The sequence below is a fragment of the Pelodiscus sinensis genome, chromosome 1 (genome assembly GCF_052426305.1).
Source record: "Pelodiscus sinensis isolate ZL-2025 chromosome 1, ASM5242630v1, whole genome shotgun sequence".
Lineage (NCBI taxonomy): Eukaryota > Metazoa > Chordata > Testudines > Trionychidae > Pelodiscus > Pelodiscus sinensis.
Genome location: NC_143052.1, coordinates 6,760,169 through 6,782,963, shown reverse-complemented (window position 1 = coordinate 6,782,963; position 22,795 = coordinate 6,760,169). Strand labels below are relative to the sequence as shown.

The 22,795-nt window shown below is 53.9% G+C and overlaps 1 protein-coding gene across 24 annotated transcripts in view; it reads left to right on the top strand.

Annotated features, from left to right (window-relative positions):
* Positions 1–22,795, top strand: part of LOC102464061 (uncharacterized) — a 252,426-nt gene that overhangs the window by 54,882 nt on the left and 174,749 nt on the right. For all 24 annotated transcript variants that reach the window (XR_016349502.1, XM_089778116.1, XM_089778115.1 and 21 more), the window contains 10 exons: positions 1,102–1,239; positions 3,124–3,270; positions 4,526–4,645; positions 9,148–9,294; positions 9,466–9,669; positions 11,986–12,125; positions 12,672–12,795; positions 16,321–16,464; positions 17,648–17,838; positions 19,298–19,402. Coding sequence is in view for 23 of the 24 variants with exons in the window: in XM_089778116.1 (XP_089634242.1) it covers positions 1,102–1,239; positions 3,124–3,270; positions 4,526–4,645; positions 9,148–9,294; positions 9,466–9,669; positions 11,986–12,125; positions 12,672–12,795; positions 16,321–16,464; positions 17,648–17,838; positions 19,298–19,402 (1,460 nt within the window). In the remaining variant the exon portion in view is untranslated. The remainder of the gene's footprint in view (positions 1–1,101; positions 1,240–3,123; positions 3,271–4,525; positions 4,646–9,147; positions 9,295–9,465; positions 9,670–11,985; positions 12,126–12,671; positions 12,796–16,320; positions 16,465–17,647; positions 17,839–19,297; positions 19,403–22,795) is intronic.

Genomic DNA, 22,795 nt, shown 5'->3' with positions numbered 1-22,795 from the left:
CTGCCTTTTTTGTGTGTTATAATGTCTTAGGCTACATTTAGACTGCATCCCTCTGTCGACAGAGGGATGCAAATCAAGCACTTTGAATTTGCTAATGAGGCCGGGATTAAAATATCCTATGCTTCATTAGCATAAACATGGCCACTGCTTTTTTCCGAAATGAAGGTTTTTTTTGAAACCCCCCCCCCCCCCCCCCCCCCGGTAGTCTAAATGCAGATCTGTCAAAAATAAACCCTTTTTCGACAGATCCCGCAAATCTCATTTTTTGAGGAATACAGGGTCTGTCGAAAAAGGGTTTATTTTTGACAGATCTGTGTCTAGACTGCCGGTTTTTTTTAAAAAAAACTCCGTTTCGAAAAAAACCAGCAGTCATGTTTATGCTAATGAGGCGTGGGGTATTTAAATCCTGGCCTCATTAGCAATTTCGACATGCCTAATCTACATCTCTCTGTCGACAGAGGTGTAGTCTATACACACCCTTCATGTCTGATCTGGAAGAACAGTGACACTAGGGGTGTGTCTAAACTACATGGCTCCATCGATGGAGCCATGCAGATTAGGCTGATGGGCAAAGGGAAATGAAGCCATGATTTAAATAATCGCGGCTTCATTTAAATTTAAATGGCTGCCGCGCTGAACCGACAAACAGCTGATCAGCTGTTTGTCGGCTCAGTGCACCAGTCTGGACGCTCCCGTGCCAACCTGAAAGCCCTTTATCAACCTCCCCGTCATGCCTGGTAGGATGAGGTTTACCGGGGAGGTCAATAAAAGGCTTTCATGTCGGCGCGGGAGCATCCAGACTAGCGTGTTGAGCAGACAAACAGCTGATCAGCTGTTTGTCGGCTCAGCGCGGCAGCCATTTAAATTTAAATGAAGCCACGATTATTTAAATCGCGGCTTCATTTCCCTTTGCCGATCAGCCTAATCTACATGGCTCCATCGACAGAGCCATGTAGTTTAGACACACCCACAGTGAGTAGCACCTTTCCCCAGGAACAGACCCACTGACATGAGCAGGCTTAGTCATGGAGCAAGGGCCGTTCAGGGGCAGGAAAGGTATCACCTCTGGCTCAGATCTCGCTCTGTCATTCATTTTTGCAGCCTCGCTCGCGGGCTCACGCCCCATCCAGACCGTCCAGGATTTGCGCATCGTTGACATTGGAGTAAACAGCTTGAAGGTCTCCTGGAAAAGGACCCCGGGGGTCACGCACTATAAGATAGCCTGGGCCCCGATCAGCGGTAGGCATCCGGCTCCGTGGGCCACGTACAGGATTGCGGGGGGCACACCAGGGTCCCTGAGGAGGGACTCTCGGCTCAGTTCCCCCCAGCTCTTCGTGCGCATGCAAGGGGACAGACGCTAAACTGGCAGAGAGGGGACAGTGCTCTGGGGGAATTTGGGGTTCACGCCTAGATTCGTAAGATTTAGCTGAACCCTTCCGTTCTCCTCTTAGGCTTCTGGCAACTGGGTTTGATTTCCATTGTCCTTGGAGGAAACGTTCCTCTGGGCTGCTCAGTTATTCCACCCGCTCATAAGTAGCTTTAAGAACAGGAGGACAGCCAGACGGGGCCAGACCAAAGGTCCATCTAGCCCAGTGTCCTGTCTGCCGACAGTGGCCAATGCCAGATGCTCCAGAGGGAGTGAACAAAACAGGGAATCTTCAAGCAATCTCTCACCTGTCTCCCATTTCCAGACACCATCCCTACCCATCCTGGCTAATAGCCATTGATGGACCCAACCTCCATGAATTTATCTAGTTCTTTCTTGATCCCTGTTAAAGTCCTGGTCTTCACAACCTCCTCTGGCAAGGAGTTCCACAGGTTGACTGCGTTGCGTGAAGAAAAACTTCCTTGAATTTGTTTTAAACCTGTTGCCTATTAATTTCATTGGGGGACCCCTAGTTCTGATGTTATAGGAACTAGTAAATCATTTTTCCTTATTCACTTTTCCACACCCGTCATGATTTTATAGACCTCTCTCATACCCCCCCTCAGTCTCCTCTTTTCGAAGCTGAAAAGTCCCAGTCGTTTTAATCTCTCTTCATATGGGACCCGTTCCAACCCCCTCATCATTTAATCGAACTCAGGAACCAGAACAGGGAAGCCATGTCGGCCCCCATGAGCTACGCCAGGTTTTCTAGGTTTCTTGATAGGCTTATACAGCCCGTGATGAACCACTGCGCTGCCGCGGCTTTGCTGCTCCGGTACCGGAGCTAGCTTGACTAAAGCTGGCTTGGAATGGCTGCATCCGTGGAGGGGTTGGCACAGGGGTGGGCAGGATATGGGCTGTGGGCCCTTCAATCCAGTCTGAGTTCTGCCCCTGTGGCAGGCAGGGAGCCTGGAAGAGGGTCCCTTTGGGCTGCTGGCTGGGAACTGCCTAGGTCAGCACCTGCCAGCCAGACCCTGCCTCTGGCACCCCACCCCCTCCTGCACCCAAACTCCCTTCCTCGGGCCACCACCCCCTTCTGCGCCAGGTCACCACCCAGGCCCTCTCCACCCCTCACCCAGGTCATAAATCCATTCCACACCCTGCACTCCTCCCCCATCCTTCCCCCAGGCCAGAGTCCTCTCCTGCGCCCAAAGCCCCTCCTGGACCCTGCACCCCAATCCCCTGCCCCAGATCATAATCCCCTTCTTCATCCAAGCTCCCTCTCAGACCTCACACCCTCTCCTGCACCCAAGTCCCCTACCCCCAGCTCCCTTCTGCACCCAGCCTCCATTCCAGACCCCACAGCCCCCCATAGAAAAGTGCAGCCCTTGGCCACTTATCAAAACCTTGGAGTGGCTCCCCATCAAATATTCTATATTTTTAATTCTACCAAATATATCAGTCCTCTTTAGACAGGATAGACCAGTAAATAGAGTGTTGGACTAAGAGCCACGAGTCCAGGTTCTCTTCCCAGCCGTGCCACTGATACATTAAGTGACCTTGTGCGAGTCACTTAATCCCACTGTGCCTCAGTTTTTCCAGGTGTAAAATAAGGCTAACAACACTCATTCTCTTTTACCAAGTGTTTGGAGGCTCTGTGACTGAAAAGGACTGTAAAAATAATGCTCACTGCAAAAAGCATTATTACTTACTCCTGCCCTTCTCACAAGCTGTTCCACTTTTTTGTTATTAATTAGGTGGCTTGGAGGCCTCACACATCGTCCCAGCAGAGATCATATTTTTCACCATTACTAAGCTGCAGCACAATACTACGTACACTGTCCGTGTGTCTTCGATGATCCAGGAACGGGAGGGGAGCCCCGTGCTTCTCACTGCTAAAACATGTGAGTGGCTTGGTAGATGTGGGCAGACTGTACTAGATAGGCCATGTCTTCACTAAACGGAAGATTAACGCTGCCACGATCGCTCTTCCGGAGTTCTATTTAGTGGGTCTGGTTAAGACCCGCTAAATCGAACTCAGAAGGTGTCCTCATTGGTGGCCCGTACTACTGATTTTGTGTGGACGGCAGGGAAACTCGAAACAAGGTACATTGACTGCAGCTACATAATTACCATAGCTGGAGTTGGGTATCTTGATTCGACCTTCCCTTTGAGTGTAGACCTGGCCATAATGTCACCATTGTACCTGGGAAGTAGGTCTGTTCAGGCTAACACGTTTGTGCTCATCTCAGAGTATCCAAAGTTTGGGATCAATTCAGAGAAACAGCCTAAAGTATAGGGATCGTGGCTTCGGTGGGAGTGCATTTGTGTCGTGCCACTGGTTTTGGCACAGCTACCCTGGTCTCCATGGCTCCAGATGCTACTCGGATTAATGGAGGGTCTGTACCAAGCTCTTGGAACTATTCCTTCTCTTCCCGCACACACTGCTAGAGAGGCAGGTTTAGGCCTGCTGACGGGGGGAGGGGGCAAAGGGGGCAGTTGCCCCAGGACCTAGTGCACTGGTGGTGGCTGAAGCCGTGGTTTCCTTTGAATTGCCACCAGAGTGCTGCGCAGGACATGCCATGGGGCTCTGAGGGCCGCGGGGGACCAGTCCCGCAGCCTGGCTGGCGCTGAGAACTAGCTGTCCTGCCCCGCCCCTTCCGCCAGCAGCCCCGCCCCTTCCGTCAGCAGCCCCGCCCCTTCTGTGGGCGTAGAGCCTCTCCCCAGCTTACCCTGCACCCCACGGTGGCTGTCAGCCCCGCCGGGCAGGCTGACTATCGGTACCGCTGTGGGCACGTGGGTAGGGTCCTGGAGCTGATAACCGGCTGGCAGGAATTTCCCGCCGATGTGTGGCACAGCATGATGGGCCAGGTGCCGCTTGGGCTATTTTGGATCTTCCGCAGCGTCCCTGCCAGAGACAAGATACCAACCTCAAGAGGCCGGGAATCGGTTTTCTTTCTGTCGTGCCTCGTTGGAATGTTTGCCACTGATGTCAAGGGGCCCAGGATTCCACTCGTGCATGGTGGGGGGGCGGGGGGTTCCCTCAGGCCCTGTGAAGTTCAGTGGATTCTCTGAGCTCATTTGTCCAATGCCATTCATTTAAGGGTTTGAAGAGCAGCAATTTAAACAGCCGCCTTTGTCCTCTTTCCTTTCCCACAGTGGGCCTGCCCAAAGTGGCTCAGTTTGCAGTTCAGGAGCGCACAGAAGGCAGCGTTTTGCTGAGCTGGACGGGCGTTCATGGGGCATCAGCATATTTATTAACATGGCGCCTCACCTCAGGTAACAGCTCTGAGGCGTCTACGAGGAATGGCGATAGAGAAGGGAAGCCAGCGTAAGGAATGAAGAAGAGAACGGGAGGTGGGGAGGTGTGGAAAATGGGCTCACCGGAAAACTCTCGAGAAGGCCATGTTGCCAAATATCACATCTTCCCCCAGCGTGGCCAGTTTTTAGTTCATGACAGCATAGGAACAGCCAGACCGGATCTGGCCTCACTCCCCTTTAATCCAGTGTCTTGACTCTGACAAGAGGCAAGAGTGCTCCAGAGGGAAGCGCACGGAACCCCATCATGCAATGGTTCTCAAAGTGTGGTCCACGGTCCGCGACCGTTTTGCAAGTGGACTGTAGCTCGGAGCTCACCCCCTCACTCCTTCAGCGGGGAGTCTGTGCTGGCACTCCAGCTCCCCCAACATGGCTGGGGAGCCAGCTTCACACTGGGGGGGGGGGGGGCTGAGCCTGAAGCTTTGCAGGCTGGATTTGGCTCGTGGGGCCAGTAAGCAGCTCTGTGCACTGCCTCTCCCCCTCCCCTCCCCATCTGGGAGAACAGCAGCACAAGAAATTGCTTACCTGGAGTTTCCCCACTGCTCCCATTGGCCAGAATCCTGGCCAATGGGAGCAGTGGGGGGGGGGCGGAGCCACGTACGTGCTTCTTCATCCCCCTCCATTCCTAGATCCCCCCCACCTCAGCCCGCTTTTGCACCCATTTTGCCATCATGGGTGGTGTCGTGTGGTTCGGCTTTTGGATCTGAGAGGAGCCAGTAAAAACACCTCCGATAAACTCTTGTTAACTTTATTATGCACAGAATACTAACAGAAAGCCGTGCAAGGTTACACAGATTTGCTCCAATACACAGGATAGTTAGCACCGACAATAATATAACACCTACACCTAGGACAATACCCAAGATACTTGATTTTAAGGCTAGAGATATACATGTACTTATTTCTATAAATCACACAGTTCCACCTCTAAGACCTTACAATTCTCAGATGATTGTCAGACGTGAGGTCGTAGCCTCGTAGTTTCCCCATGTGCTGAGGAATCCACAGTGCATCAGTCAGCAGGAACAGGCACAGATTCTAGCTGCAGCGAGTAAGGTAGTGGGAACCGCTTACCCAATTCACCCACCAATTACCTTTTCTACACCTACTTCTGTAGCAAAGCGAGACTTGCCATGGTCGTTCTAGTAAAATCTACCGATTAATTATGTATTGTATACGCCCCTCTTTTGGCTACGTCCTGCTAGTCAAACTACACTACACTTAATTGATAGTTTTATGGCTGCATCAGTGATTTTTGCTCATTAGCTTTGTTACATACCAGTACCAGGTTACTCCTGATGCTCTTGGCACGGTTTCTCTACACCAATACTCTCGTTTAACGCACTCCCAAATTCCAAAGGTCAACTGTCGGCCTGGCCCCCATGCACTAGGCTTGAATCAGGCCTGGTTTGCTTTGTTAGAAGCCACACTTTGGTCAAGACAGCCATCGTTAGTCCGGTCAAGGCAGGGCTGGACTCCACAGATGTTATTATTCTGGTCAAGACGGGGTTGTCCAGGCTCCCCTACAGGTGGTTGGTTGGTGGTCTGCAAACAGATTTGTGTTGAACGGAGTGGGCCATGGGCCCAAACGTTTGAGAACCACTGCCATCATGGGTTAAAACATCTGGGCTATGTCTAGACTGGCATGATTTTCCGCAAATGCTTTTAACGGAAAAGTTTTTCCTTTAAAAGCATTTGCGGAAAAGAGCGTCTAGATTGGCACGGACACTTTTCCGCAAAAGCACTTTTTGCAGAAAAGCGTCCATGCCAATCTAGACACGGTTTTGCACAAGAAAGCCCCGATCGCCATTTTTGCCATCGGGGCTTTTTTGCACAAAACAGTTTTTCGCTGTCTACACTGGCCATCTTGCGCAAAAACATTTCCGAAAAAGGGCTTTTGCCCGAACGGGAACGTCAAAGCATTTGCGCAAGAAGCACTGATTTCAGACAGTAGAACGTCAGTGCTTTTGCGCAAAATCAAGCGGCCAGTGTAGACAGCTGGCAAGTTTGTGCGCAAAAGCAGCTGCTTTTGTGGAAAAACTTGCCAGTCTAGACGCAGCCCTACAGAGGAAGTGTCTTTCTAACCTCAGCCAATCAGTGGCTGGAATAGGCTCTGAAGCATCAAGGGTGATAGTCCTGATCTTTTTCTAATCCATCCTAATGCCACTGTGGATTTTCATGTTATCCACACACATGCCTGATCCTTCTTTTGAATCTGGCTAAGCTCTTTTATTCCTACATCCTTCATTTCCCTCCAAGAAATAAGAGTCTTGGCTAGTAGCGAGTGCCCAGAACAGGGATTCTGGACTCTTCCCGCTGTGCCTCTTTTCCTGTGTGGCCTTGGAGGAGTCATCTTTGGGCCTCAGTTTCCCAATAAATACTTGGAATGATGATACCTACCCCACATAGGCGTCGGGAGATGTTACTGAGCTAAAACGTGCAGAGGGCATTAAGATCCGTGCATGGACGGTGCTATAGAGCAGAGAATTACTGAGTAACCCCATCTCCCACTGCCTTCAGTACTCAGTCCCTCGTTCAGCTTTGCCTCCTTTCATTTGTTTTCTCTAAGGCCTGGCTCTCAGCCTTTTGTCATGTACGCGGGCGTGGGGGGTGGACCCCTTAGGAGATCTTAGATACAGTCTGTGGACCCCCAGGAGTGTGCGGGACACAGGCTGAGAATGACTGTTTATGGTAAAAACAACCCTGTTGTGGGCCCGTTTGGTATAGTCTGCAGACTCCTCGTGTCCACACCCCACAGGTTGAAAACCACTGCTCTGAGGATTTTGAGAAGCCTGATTTCCTCTCATGGAAGAGCCAAGATGGTCACATCCTAGCAAATTGTCATCCAAATGCTGCAATAGTCCGGCTTTCGATTTTCCATCTATTTCTTCTCCCCACCCCCCACCACTGGAGATTGTAAGGGAAATCAAAATAAATCCACAGAAGGGATGGTCCTAGAACCCGATTCCAGTGCATCTCTCCTCCAGCATGTGTAATTACTACTGTGCAGATTTGAACTTGGGATCTCTGGAGCTTAGTATAAGCACCTCTATTGCTTAAGTTAGAAGCCGGCTGGTTCTTGGCTTTGGCCATAGATCTCACTTGTTCTAATCTTGCTGTATGTGCCACTATATGAGACGGTGAACTACACCCCCTAGGTGTGTGGGTTACACATGTGCATTACAGCAAAGGAAGGGCAAGGCGGAGGAAATTACCTGGACTGAAAATCACCAATGCTGTACTCCACTGTTAACCAGCCAGCCTTTCTTCAAACTGTCCGGCCTAGTTCACAGATTCAATAGGGTTTAAGGCTAGGAGGAACCATTACGATCATGGCGTCCGAGCTGCGTAACTCGGGTCATAGAATTTCACCCGATATTGCCTGACGACGAGGGGAAGAGACGTCTCTCCTTGAATGGATCTGCTTCAAATCCACCTTCACGTGGCTCTGTGTGACTCAGCCACTCCCGGAATATGGAGATGACGGGATTTGAAAAGACTTTGTCGCCCCCTCCCCATTCATGAAACAAGGCAGTCAGTCGTTAAGGAACTTTTTACTTCAGCCTTTGCCCATGAGGCGTTCCAGTTAGAGATGGGCCTGACCCACCAAATTCCCTCCCAAGCCTGAATACCCCTAAGCTTTTGGATCCATCCATTAAGGAACATTGGGATTCTCTAATCTGACTCCATTGCTTTCCCTGAATTAATCCCTGCCTCTAGTCCTCTGCCTGTGGTTGAACGAGAGCAGAACTTTGAGGGAATAAAAACACCGCCTCTCCTCTCCTCTCCTCTCCTCTCCTCTCCTCTCCTCTCCTCTCCTGATTAAATAATTCCCAATGGTGGAGAATTCACCCAACCCTTGGTAAACTGTTCCAAGAGTGACTTGCCCTCCCTGATCAAAAAATGGACCTTTATTTCTGGTCCGAATTTGTCTAGCTTCAACACCCAGCCATTGGATCTTGTTTCACATCTGTGATAACGTGGTTCCTTTCCCTGCATGTTACAGAGAGGCGCTTACGGAGGTGGACACCCACTTCTCTAGACACCGTTCTTTGTCTTTATCTGTTAGGACATTGATCCATGAGCACTCAAGACGATTTGCTTCCAAGTTGTCCGTGTCTGCTCCTCCCTTTTAGCCCACGCTGTCCTCTTTCAATAGACCCTCACCGCTGATTGTGGCACTCCATTCCTACGCATCGTCCCTCTGGCTTCAGTGATACCCGTGAGGTCCCATTGGAGCAAATCAAATCCCTCTTGCTTATCACCCCGGCTCCCAGAGTTCGTGACTAAGCAATTCAGTGGTGTCTTGTCTTCGTGATTCATTTGGCTCTTGACATCTTTGTGCGAAATTAATGCTGCTTTATTCCCCCTTTTTCACCTTCTCCTTTTGTTGTCACTTGAATTCTCTCCTGCAGGCCTTACAGTCGGTGAGTAACATGCCCTCTTTCCCGTCCCTTTTCCAGCACCTGAGCTTTCCACTGAACTGCTGGGAGCAGCCTCGCGATCGTATCGAGTTACAGACCTGAAGCCGAGAGCGGTGTACTCGTTTTCAGTACGGCCGCTCTTTGGAGAGCTGGAGGGGCCAGAGGCTGTGCTCACGGAGGAGATAGGTATAACTTGGAGAACCGGGGCTTCGTGTTGCAATTCCTTCTGGGGCCTTTCCTGTTACGAGACGGTGCTTGGTCTCATGCACTTCCAAGGCCTCTCAGAGTTAAGGGTCCTCTTACAATGACCCACTTATGCGATGGATGTCGTTCCCCTCCTTTGTTTGCTTTTTACAGTGGGGTCTCCAGGGAATCCTTCCCCTCCTGTTCCTGCTGTTCCTTCTTTACCGCCTGCCACTACAAGACCCCTGTCCATAGGTCCTAGCAGCACAAGGGCCTCTCCTCTTCCAACGGCCACCCCCGTGACGTTGGGAACAACGCCGGCAACCACAGCTGTGACGACTCAAGCATCGCCACCGTTGACTACTCCGCCTGGGCCAAGTGAGTTAGAATCCTCCCGGGACTCGGTGTTGCTGAATTGGAGCCTTAGAAGCCTCGTGCCTCTTGGATGCCGTGGCCTTCTCTCATCTCACGCGTTCAAACTGGGGTGGGGTGGGGGAATACTTGGAGAGGAAACTCCAGGGCAAAAGCAGGTGCTACAGGGAGTCTGTTGAGGGTCATAGAATTGTGGAAGGGACCTCGAGGGGACTTCTAGTCCAGTCCCCTGCTCTCGAGGCAGGACTGCGTATTATCTAGACCAGTGGTTCTCAACGTGTGGCCTGCGGACCACGGGTGGGCCACGAGCATCTTGCAGGTGGGCTGAGGCTCGGGACGCTCCCCCCCCGCAGCAGGGAGCCTGCACTGGCGCTCCAGCCATGGACCCCCTCTCTCCCATGTGAGGCTGGCACACCAGCACTTCCTGCTGAGGGGGGCGAGCCTCACGGGCCGGGCCGGCTCGCGGGGGGAGGAAGTAGCTGGGGGGATGACAGCGCAGGAAACCGCTCGCCTAGAGGTTCCCGCACTGCTCCCATTGGCTCAGCTGGATCCTGCACCCTCCCCCCACCAAACCCTCCCCACCCTCAGCCCCCTCCTGCCCCCTCCCTCCCACTCAGAGCCCCCCACCCTCAGCCCCTCCTGCCCCCTCCCTCCCACCCAGGCCCCCATACCCTCAGCCTACTCCTGCCCCCTCCCTCCCACCCAGAGCCCCCCACCCTCAGCCCCTCCTGCCCCCTCCCTTCCACCCAGACCTCCCCACCCTCAGCCCCCTCCTGCCCCCTCCCTCCCACCCAGGGCCCCCCCTCCCCTCAGCCCCCCTCCTGCCCCCTCCCTTCCACCCAGATCCCCCCCCCACCCTCAGCCCACTCCTGCCCCCTCTCTCCCACCCAGATCCCCTCACCCTCAGCCCACTCCTGCCCCCTCTCTCCCACCCAGAGCCCCCCACCCTCAGCCCACTCCTGCCCCCTCTCTCCCACCCAGACCTCCCCACCCTCACCCCCCACCCTGCTCCCCCCCACCAAACCCTCCCCACCCTCAGCCCACTCCTGCCCCCTCCCTCCCACCCAGATCCCCCCACCCTCAGCCCCCTCCTGCCCCTCCCTCCCACCCAGACCTCCCCACCCTCAACCTGCTCCTGCACCCTCCAACCCACATTCTCCCACCCTCAGCCTACTCCTGCCCCCTCCCTCCCACCCAGATCCCCCCACCCTCGGCCCCCTCCTGCCCCCTCCCTCCCACCCAGATCCCTCACCCTCAGCCCCCTCCTGCATCCTCCCTCCCACCCAGACCCCCCAACCCTCAGCCTCTTCCTGCACCCTCCCTTCCAGCCAGCCCCTCCTCCTCAGCCCGCTCCTGCACCCAACCTCCCAGCCAGACCCTTTATCTCTACCATCTCCTGCACCCATTTTGTCAGCAAGAGTGGTTGTCTGGCTGCGAAAAGGTCTGCGTTGAGCAGGCTGGGTCATGGACCAAAAAGTTTGAGAACCCTGCTCTAGACCATCCCTGAGAAATGTCGGTCTAACCTGCTCTTAAAAACCTCCATTGACGGAGATTCCACAACCTCCCTAGGCAATTTATTCCAGTGTCCCCGACAGGGAGTGTTTCCTGATGTCCAACCTAAACCTCCCTGGCTGCAATTTAAGCCCATTGCTTCTTGTCCTGTCCTCAGAGGTGGTCAAGGAGAACCATTTTTCTCGCTGCTCTTTATAATATTTTTTTAGGTTCTTGAAAGCTGCCAGCATGTCCCCTCTCAAGTCTTCTCCTTTCCTGACTGAACAAACCCACTTTTTTCAGTCTTCCCCCATAGATAATCTTTTCTAGACCTGTCAACCTCATTGTGGCTCTTTTCTGGACTTTCTCCCATCTGGACAGCTCTTTCCAGAAACGTGGTGCCCAGAACTGGATGCAACACTCCAGAGGAGGCCTAATCAGCATGCGCCAATAGGCCTTGTCAGCAGGTGAAAGCCCAGAGAGAAATGTTAATCACGTCTTTTTAAATCATAATGATATTGAGACCACCACTGCTCTAAGACAGACTGATGAACCGTTGTGTCTGAAGCCCTGTCTCTGATGGAGGTCAATGCTTAATGCATATAGAAAGTGCACATACGAGCATTGAAGTGTGCAGCGCCATGCGTGTGAATGCGTTATGTCTTCTTCCCTCCACGCACCCTTGAAACCACTAGGAGCAATCGTGTCTGGCACAGCTCTCCCACAAATAAGAATTTGCCTCGTATGACAAATCCCGTCAAACATGAGGCAGAATGGAGACGCACGGCCTTCCCAGCCCCGATTTACTGAGGTTCCGCCTTCCCTTCGCAGTTTGTGGCAAGCTCCAAGCGGATGTCGCGTTCCTGGTGGACGAGTCCTCGAGCATTGGCCAGAGCAATTTCAATAAAGTGAAGGACTTCCTCTTCCGGATCGTCTCCTATTTCCCCAGGATTGGGCCCGAAGGGACACAGGCAAGAAACTGTTCTTTTATATATTTACAGTCATAGGTACCTTGCTTCATTTTATTCATCCTCACAGCACCCCTGTGAGTTAAGGGAATGCTGTCCCCCATTAAGTCTCAGAGAGGCTAAATGACTTGCCTGAGGTCATACAGGACATCTGTGGCAGAGAGGGGAATAAAACCAAGATTGCTCAAGCCAGGAATTAGCATTCTAACCATTGGGCCGTCCTTCCTTTGGAACTCCAGCTGGCCAGTCCCTGCTGGGCATCTATTTATAGCATTTTCTAGCAGTTTTCCCAAGCCCCAGCTCTCACTAAGGAAGAAGATCTCAGTGTGACTGAAACCTTGAGTTTCAGCGAGTTAGTGGAGAGAGTCCTACTGGCTTTGCTAGGCTTGGGTAGGCGCTGTAGGTAGAGCTTCAGATTCTCCTTGGTTGCAGACCGTAAATCGTGCCCCGTCCACGATCTGTGCCCTTTTCCGGTGTGTGCTTCTATCCATAACCCACCCTCTCCAGCCCCCTCCTCCCCCTTCATTGGCCTCCTGTGCACTTTGGCAGGTCGCTGTAGCTCAGTACAGCGAAGATCCCCGGACTGAATTCCACTTTAACCAGTACAAGGATCGAAATGGAGTTCTCAACGCCCTCAAGGAGCTGCAGTACAAAGGAGGCAATACGAAGACAGGTGGGGGCCGGCCGTGCACGTTACAGCTAGAAATGTGAGCCCAGGTCCCCAACGGTGGATCTGCATTTGGCTCTCAACTTTTCCCAGCAGGTGTGGTTTTGTTTCTGAGTTTTGAATCAGAGGCTGGCTGTGAAGCTGCAATCTAAGCTTCTTTAAAGATGGATTGAGGCGTGTCTAGAATTTTGGTTTGGACCCATTTGTAATAATAGCCTGGCCATCTATTCTGGTTCTATCATAAGCGGCCGAGGTTTTCTCCTGACCTTCTCTATAATTGTATATCCTATCACTCCCTTCCTTCATTTAGTTTTTAAACAACACGGATCCCTAGCCGTAAGGGTATCAACCTACAGGGAATATTTTTAAGGCTTTGTTGACACTCAAAGGAAGATCGCCGCTGCTGCGATCATTCTTCCCGAGTTTGATTTAGCGAGACTAGTTAAGCCTCACTAAATCAAACTCAGAGGGCGCCCCCATCAGTGGCCAGTATTCCTCCTTTTGCAAGGAATAAGGGAAGCCAACAGGAGCATTTGCTTTCATCATTCTCCCTGTGACAGGGCGTTTGCCTTCCACTGGCCCTTTACGGGCAAAACCCCAGCCCTGAGCAAGAGCTGAGAGTAAAGCCCCAGCTGAAGCAGTTGGGGCTAAGGAGGGCCCAGCTGGGGGCTGTGTAAAGGACTCCTGGAGGGAGTGGGACAACTGATTGCTGCTCTGGACAGAGAGCAGTAGGGACTTGACTGCCAGGGAAGCAGGAGGCTTCCTAGAGAGAGGGCAGGGCTGGGGAAGCTCTGGCCAAGCAAGCTCCCAGGCTGTAGGGCCTGAAGCAAGGCCCGAGGCTGCTAGGGCTGTAGAGAGGCAGCCATGGTAGGCGGGGCAGCAAGTCCATCCCTCTTTGCCAGTGATGAGTGGCCACTACAGACTGCAGTTTGCCCCTGAGGCAGGGGCCAGATGAAGACAGGCAGTGGGTCACTGAGGCAAAGGGAACTGGGTGTTCCCTGGGGGGAGAACAGGGTGCCCTGGGGAGGGGAGGACCCTGGAGTGCAGGCAGGATAAACACCCACCTCCGGAAGGGGGGCTTCGACACCAGAGTGGGCGCTGCTGGAGGGCCGTGTCCTGAAGAGGACGCCGTGGTCCAAGAGAACACACGGAGACACCAGCTAGAGGGAGGCGTCTGGTGAGACAACAAGCTAATTCCCAGAGCAACCAGCTGGAGGCGCCATGGTGCTGAGTCAGCCCCGTGACCCTCCCAGTCGGGGGACATCGCCAAGCTTGGCTTAAGGTAAGCCAGCTACCTGTTCTACACAGCTGGGCTGCGTCGAGACTGGCAAGTAGACTGCCCGCTGTCTACACTGGCCGCTTGAATTTCCGCAAGAACACTGACTTCCTACTGTCTGAAATCAGTGCTTCTTGCGGAAATACTATGCTGCTCCCGTTCGGGCAAAAGTCCCTTTTGCGCAAAGCTTTTGTGCAAAAGGGCCAGTGTAGACAGCTCAGATTTGTTCTGCACAAAAAAGCCCCGATCACGAAAAAGGCGATCAGGGCTTTTTTGCGGAAAAGCGCGTCTAGATTGGCACGGACGCTTTTCCATAAAAAGCGCTTTTGTGGAAAAGCGTCCGTGCCAATCTAGACGCTCTTTTCTGCAAATGCTTTTAACGGAAAACTTTTCCGTTAAAAGCATTTACGGAAAATCATGCCAGTCTAGACGCAGCCCTGGAGTGGCATATCTTACGCCGAGTGGCCGAGTCTAGTGTAGACCTGGCCTAAGAGTGCTTTTACCTCCATACAGCAATGAGCAATGTAGGCTAGTGAGCGGGCCACATGAGTAATCCTCCTTCATCATAGCGGCCTGCAAGCTTGTCGTAACCAAGAGTCTCCCGGGATAGGGTAATGTTGCTCACCGCGCTTGCCTGCCTAGAATTTGCAGGGTTTGCCGATGGAACCGTAGCAGAGCGTGGATTGGATGCAGAAGCAGCACGTGACTCCCAGTCAGAATTCCTAGCATTGAGTTTGATGGTTCAGCGCTAGATTCTGTTTCCTTGGGATTGATTCAACCCACGGGCTCTGGTCCTGTTCGATGCACGTCTACGACTCAGCCTTGGGACTTAGGGGGCACATGAGGCAGGACTTTCAGAAGCTCAGAGCACTGACCTGTCTCCACTCCCACTGGCATCAAGGGGACTTTTGACTTCAAGAGACAGGGCGAGAGAGCCCAGTTCAGAGCGTTTGGGGGTAAAACGACCCACACGTCCCTCGCCTACATTGGGAGCATCAAGGCTAGTAAAGGAAGAACTACCCGACGTATTTCATGTAGGGGGAAAAAAATCCCCCGGGCTTCAGCTGTAGGAAGATGCGCCGTCTGTAACGGCAGCCTGCTGGGGAAGGGTTAGCCATGTAGCCGTCTGGTCAGACAACACAACTACATTCCTACGGCAAGGGGTCAGACACACATGCACAGCAGCTCTGCGCTGGGGGACGGCAGCCCTGTTATCCGTTCGTAGCCGGCCACCCCTGCTCTGGTGGAGGTCGTTAGCGAGGTTAGGAACTAAGTGAAAGCTTCCAGCCACCAGACCACGGAGGTTCTGGAGCAGCATTTTGATAGGATTGGGGGGCGGGGGGAGTATCAAAGGCCAGGGCAGACCACGCCTCCCCTGACCCAGACCTGTGGCTCCATCCATGCTCTTGCCCTAGGCCCCCCTCTCTTCCCTGAAGCACGTGGGGGCAATCAGTTCCACTCTCCAGCCTGCATTTCAGGCCCGCCAGCCACCGGGGCTGGCTTGGGGGCTAGTGGCACTGGGCGGAGGGGAGGTGGCTCAGCCTGCCATTGGGTGTGGGGCGGCCAGCACAGCAGTCTGGCTTCTCAGGCTGTGAGAGATGAGAGGACTCGGGGCTTCTCTGGCCAGTGGTAGAGGGAGCTCAGGGCTCAGGTGAGGCCTCAGCAGGGGTGGAGGGTACGCTAGGCAGGGGAAGGCTTTGCCTTCCCACCAGGCATGGCCCCGCCCACACTCCAAGAATGCCTGCGATAGGTGTCCTGGGGGCAGAGTGCTGGGGGCTGGAGAGGCTGGGGCCGCATCTCCTCCTCCTCCCTCTCTGTGGTGCTGGGGGGCGGGACCTGAGCAGAAGGGGCGGGGCTATGAGCTTGCCTCCACCCACACCCCATGGGCCTCAGGCAGAAGGGGTGGAGCCAGTGGGCCAAGGGGGGGTTCACCTGAAGGGGGAGTTCACCTGCTGCCCATGACCGGGGGCGGGATAAACCATCTGCCTAGTTTTAAAAGGTGCCTGATACATTTATGAACAGGAGCATGTGCCCAGGTTAGCGGCAGTAACTGGGACTTGGGCTCCGTGGCCTAGGACGTCCTTCCAGTCGTGACTGCCCCGTGGCTAACGTGGCTCTGGCACCGGTTCGTGTCTCCTAATGTGGCCAGCCTGTACACTTTTTAACACGGCCCCCTGCAAAGCGGACCAGACCCAGTGATCTTCATGCACTTGGCTCTGCAGGACCGAGACTGTGCATCTTTCTCTTCCCCCCAGGTCGTGGCTTAGGCTACGTGCTAAAGGAGTTATTCCAGCCCTCCAAAGGGATGAGACCCGCCGTGCCTCGCACGCTGGTGCTAGTGACCGACGGACAGTCCCAGGACGACGTGTTGCCACCAGCCAGAGCAGCCCACGCGCTAGGTAAGAATCTCTGGGTGTGGTGTTTATTGGGGGGAGGGAGTGTTGGCCCTGGGGAGGAATGTTAGTATGGCCCTGGGGAGGGGCTATTTTGAAATAGCAGAAGTGGAGCCCCTATTCTGAAATAGAAAAAACCCAGGGAGGTTGTGGAATCTCCGTCTGTGGAGATATTTAAGAGTGAGTTAGATAAATGTCTATCAGGGATGGTCTAGACAGTATTTGGTCCTGCCGTGAGGGCAGGGGACTGGACTCAATGTCCTCTCAAGGTCCCTTCCAGTCCTAGTGTTCTATGATTCTATGAAATCGCTATTTCGGAATAGGCGTTATTCTTCGCAGAATAAGGGTTACAGAAGTCGGAATAAGCCTCCCGTTCTTTCGAAATGATTCCGAAATAACGCTATTGCTGTGTAGAAGCTCGCAGTGTTATTCCGAAATAACTTTGCTATGCAGCTAGACCCTAATGGACTTTTGGCTGGGTGGGCTTGGAGCAGCATTGTCCGACGTGCTAGTCACTCCTCTGAGCAGTGTGTTATGCTGGTTTGGAGTCTCTGTCCCGTCCCTGAACAATAAGGCTGTGTCTAGACTGGCAAGTTTTTCCACAAAAGCAGCTGCTTTTGCGGAAAAACTTGCCAGCTGTCTACACTGGCCGCTTGAATTTCCGCAGGAACACTGACGATCTCATGTAAGAAATCAGTGCTTCTTGCGGAAATACTACGCTGCTCCCGTTCCGGCAAAAGTCCTTTTGTGCAAAAACTTTTCCATTAAAAGCATTTGCGGAAAATCATGCCAGTGTAGACGTAGCCCAAGGATTTGTGGAAGTGTTCCGCGCTCAGCCAGGAAGCCCTCTCCGCAGGTGGAGACTGATCTGTCCCTGCCTGTGTGAGGACATCTGAGCCACCAACTCCACATGACAAAGGGGAGCAAAAGCCTTAGGGGTTAAGAGGTCTCCGCACATCAGTGTGAACGATTTCTAGTGGCTCAAGACAAGCTGGAGCGGGGAGCCGGGATCTGAGCATGGATTTACTTTGCCAGTGAGATTTTCCAAGCGGATGGGTGGACTCAACCCAGCAACGCCCGTCAATCAGGGCCAATGGGCACTGTGGGATGAACCCCCCCGCCCCTCCCAGGGCAGTTTGGAAGATCTCCAGCCGTATGCCTTTTCTAACACAGGCGCCGTTTGTTTCAGGCGTCCGTGTCCTCGCCGTGGGGGTCTCCAGAGCCGACCCCCAAGAACTGAACAGCATCTTGTTACACCGCCACCCGCAGAACGTTTTCTACATCGGCACCTTCGAGGACTTTCCCCACATCATCCGGGAGGTGATCGAGACCCTTTGCTCCGATGTGCCTCAGGAAGAAGCCCGACCGCAGCCCGGAGAGGTGAGCCGCTGTCTCCGTCAGCCTACACTGGTTCCATGTCTCTGCTCTGTTTTCTGCTGGGAGTTTGGGGTAGAACCCGGCTCCCTTCCCAGGATCATTTCTGGCAGCGAGTGCCCATGCTCCTGCCCCTGTTTTCTGATTCAAAGCAAAGCCAAAAGAGCTTAGTGGGGAGGGGGAGCTCAGTGGTTCGATCATTGGGCTGCTAAACCCAGGGTTGTGAGTTCAATCCTTGCAGAGGCTATTTGGGGCAAAAATGTGTCAGGGATGGTACTTGGTCCTGCTGTGAAGGCAGGGGACTGGACTCGATGACTTCTCAAGGTCTGTTCTAGGAGATAGGCAATCTCCATTAATTCAAATTTAGCTGCAGGACTGGAGGGATCCGCGAGAGGTCACCTGGTCCAGTCCCCTGCCCTCACAGCAGGGCTAAGTATTAGAAACAGGCTTTGGGGCTCATGCTGATCTTATTTATTATCCGCTGGAGTCAGCTGGCCATCTTAGCACCGATGCTAGCGGTGTACAACAGGCACGGAGGAAATCAAAATCTGTCCTTTCCCCGGCTGTCAGTGAAGTCAGGGGCAGATCCATGGCAGGGGGAAAAACTACATGAGCGAATTGCAGTCGTCTCCCGGTGACGGTGGGGTGCACAGTCTGCCCGGGGAGTGTGATGTCAGTAGTTGGTAACCCCAAATACCCACAATCCTCTCGGATAAGGCAAAACTCTAACCCGGGGGTCTCCAACCTTTTTGGGCATGAGATCACTTGTGGAACTGAAGTGCAATCCAAGATCTACGTCACACCCGAATCCCCTGGCCCCGCCTCCTTTGTGCCCCGTCTCGGAGGCCCCGCCCCCTGCTCACTCCGTCCTTCCTCCTTTTCATTCGGCAGGGGCAGTGGTTTGGGGGGCAGGCTCTGGCCTTGGGTTTAGGGATTTAGAGTGCAAGAGGGGCTCTGAGCTGAGCCTGGGGCAGGCAGCTGAGGTGCCGGAGGGGGTTCTAGGTGCAGGATCTGGGAGGGTGTTTGGATGCAGGGGTGCTCGGGCTCCAGCTGGGCCCCACTTACCTCGGGTGGCTCCTGGGGGGGTGGGGCAGTGGGGCTAAGGCAGGCTTACCCCACCCTGCCCCCACACTGCTCCCCAAAAGCAGCCAGCAAACTCCCTCCCAAGTCCTGCTGTGCCCCTCTCTGCTCTGTGGATAGGTACCGAGCGGAAGGGGGGCACCCTGATATCAGCGCCCTCCTCTCCCTCCCCTGCCCTGCACAGCAAGCTCCTGAGGGGGCAGCTCCAAAGCGAAGGGCAGAAGATGAGCAGAGCAGCAGTGGGGGGCGGGGCAGCTGAAGAGCAGGCACTTGACAGCCACTTGGCCAAACCAATCAGGGTCCCCTGTCAGAGGCTCCGAGATCTGCCAATCGATCGCAATCGACTGGCTGGTGACACTGCTCTCACCCGAGCTGCATGTTGCAGTTGGCTCTGCAGGAGACGGTCAAACTGCAGCAGGCTGGTGGCAGGGAGAGCAACTCAAGGGACCGTGATCCGGCTCCTGCCGACCCAGAAACCCAGCGAGCGGAGGTAAGAGGAGCGATGGAAGCTCCGTGGAGTGTGTGGGCGGGAGGGGGGAGCGAGCAGCTTGCAGTGAGCGCCCTGACTCGTTTGGGGCTGGCCCCCGTCCCCTCGGACTCCAGCTCTGTGCTGGCGTAACCACGCTGACTCGAAGGAAGCGCCATCGGTGGCCACGTACCTCCGGAGACGTGGGGCCGAGCCCTGGCCTAGGTCTCCAGGCGGCCACATTTGGAGAGCTCAGCCTCACACCCGCCAGGCGCACGCCACAACCACGCAGTGTCCCGAGGCACGAGGAGCCACCGGCCGCCTCTGACCTCAAGCCCTTGCCTCGCCGCGGGCTGGGGTGTGCCCCATAGCGGGGCCTTAAGCTAGGTATCGCGCCTCCTCCATCCACGGTCAAATCAGCGGCTGTATGTCCAGATCCAGAAGGCTGGCTCCGAGCACTCCTGCCCCCTGCTGGCCACTGGCAAACCCATCGCTGCAAGCGCACCTGCGTTGGCGTGGGCGGCAGGTGTCAGAGGTGGAGGAAGGCAAGGCCTTTCCAAACTGCCTGGATTCCCCCAGGCCGTCCCCGCACTAGACTGTGGGAGCAGGCCAGGCCCCGAAGCGGCAGTGAAAGGGTTAACAGGCTCACGTGGCTAGTACCTGATGGGAATTCTGCACATTTATCCCTTCTGGATCACAAGGCTGAGTCCAGCCTTTCTCTGTCCTAGCGCAGGCACAGCCCAGCTACAGGGCTCTCCTTACCCATACACAGAACATGCAGCTGCGTAGAGCGCCCGAAAATTTGAGGCATCGCTGGGTCTTAATGTCCCCCCCGGTTCGGAGGCTCTGCTTCCTCCGCAGAGGATCTCGTGGACTTAGGGAGCAGTGCTATTGTGGGATACCAGAAAGAGCAGGCGTGCGCCAACCCCGGGTCTATCCTGTCGGTGTCTGAATTCACTGTGCCAGTCGACAGGCCCTGAGTTTAAAATGTGCGTTTGAAATATTTCAGGCGTGTGTTGCTGAAGATGATAAAATCACATCTCGAAACATTCGTCCTCCTCGCAGCGGCCATGAGGCAGAGAGGCACCAGTAGGACGCACATTGCACCTCTCTAAACCAGACCGCTCTGGTCCGGCCACCTCTGTAGTCCAGCAGGGCCACGGATGTTCCGGGATCAGAGAGCCCCAAGGGCACGATGTGGGGGGAGAACCCAGTGTGATGGGAGATCGGGAGCCCAGTGTATGGCTCAGCTGTGTTGGGGGGGCAGGGCAGGAGTTGGTGGCAGCTCAGCTGGGTTGGGGGGGTGGGGCAGGAGCTGGCGCTCGCTTAGCTGTTCTGGGGCTTGGAGCCAGTCCGCAACTCAGCTGGGCTGGGGAGGGTAGGAGAGGAGGAGCAGAGCCTGGAAGCCCGGTGGGGCAGCAGGGCAGAGGGGCCAGAAATCATCTCCCTGGTCTGGCAAAATCCCTCCTCCGGGATCAGTCTGGTCCTGAGGTTGCCAGACCAGGGAAGTCCAACCCGTAGCAATGCGCAGGGCCCCATAAACCCTAAGGATGGCCCTGCACAGGTAGCACATCTGCTTTTGCACCCTGGAGCCACTGACTACGTACTCCGGCGGGCAGCCTGTGCTACCCCAGCCACACGGCTCTTTTTAGCACGGAGCTCAAACAGAGCGGAAGCATCCACCTGCCCAGGCTCACATCCAGCAGCAGCGTAAATGTTGCCGGCGTGTCCCCAGGCCCCAGCTCCGTTCTGTACAACAGGATCACAGCAATACCTGGCCCCAGGGTTGTGAGTAGGGCTGGTCTAAAAGTGTTCCATCCAACGGGCTTCCACCTGCAAATGGCAGTTCAATGAAACTCATGGTTTTCTTCGCAAAAGCGTATCAATTCAGATGCAATTTCGTTGGCGGGGGGGGGGAATGTTTGGAAAGAATGACGTAGAAAACGCTAGAATGAAACATTTTAACATTTCCGAACGGAAGCTTCCATTTTTTTCATTTTGAAATGATATTTTTTATACATTTACTTGATTTTATAAAAAAAATAAAAAATAAAATTGGTGAAAATCGGAACGATGGACCTGAAACAAAGGGGTTATTTTTTTACAATTTGATTTTGCAAAACTTTTCATCCCAATTTAGAACCTTTGGTTTGTTTGTTTGTTTTTAAAATTTCTATATTTTTTACAAGGTGGAAAATCCATTTTCCTTCTAGCTCCAGTGGTGACGATAAATACGTTCAGGATTGTGAGATGCTCGCAGGCTACAGCAATGAGGGCCATATAAATATCTTGGAACTTTAGGGATCTAATCCCCCTCTCTCCCAATCCCACACCACACTTTGTCGCTATCTTCAGGATCAAGCTGTTAACAGTTAGACAAGTTACTCCTTCTGTCCTACCTATGTGCTGAAAACTCAGTTGCTTGGCTACATTAAAAGGAGACTATTCAAAACAGGGCAGAGAGCGCTTTTGGCCTAGAAGGGTAAAATAGGCTCTTTATTTCATCCTGCCAACTTCTGATCTCCGTTCCAGTGATGTAACTCCCCAGGAGGGGTGGGGAATTGGGGAGGAGGATGTATTGAGGCAGCACCTAGAGCATTGGTTCCCAAACTTTTCGGCATCACACCCCCTTTTTGATTTTTGAAAAACCCTCACACCCTCCTCCTCCAAAATAGCAGCAAAACTTGTTGAGCAAAAAAACCCAAACAAACCCAACATACTGACCGGGGCAGCAAATCTTGATGCGGGGCGTTGGGTCATCTCATGCCCCCCCCCAGGAATTTCTTCACGCCCCCCCAGTGGGGCACGCCCCCCAGTTTGGGAACGCATGAGCTAGAGGCTGCAGACCCACTGCGCTAGGTGCTGTACAAATACATAACAAAAAGAGGAGAATTCTTACCCAGAGAGGTTACCATCTTGTTGCATTTGTGCAGCCATCGGCTTGGGAACTAGGGAGTGTGGGGCGATGCTAGCCCCACACCTGCTCACTAGCCTGAGGTCCATGCAGGGAGCCCCGTTCCCAGGCCTGCCCCTGAGATTCCGCTCCACAGCCCTATGCCCCTGACTCAGATCCTAGCCAGCGTCCCTGCTCTCCAGCTGCCAGCCCCATGCCTGGGACTCTGTGCCCGTTGCACTTCCTCAGACCTGCTGAGGAACAAAGGGTGGGCTGGAGCAGGATTGCTTTGGGGGTTGTTATTGGTACAGATTCTTAAGAGTAAAACAGTACTCACCCACTCATCAGTCATGCTGGCCATTTGGAGTCAGGCCGCAAGTGCGGTGTAGATAATTTTTGATTTCGCTGGTGGTTGGAGTGCTGGCCAGGCGTCCGCTTCCTGGAGAGTCAACCGTGATGTTCCTTGGGAGATCCGTTCGGATCTGCAGGAGGCTTTACTTCTTTGGGCCGGTCCCAGGTTTCTG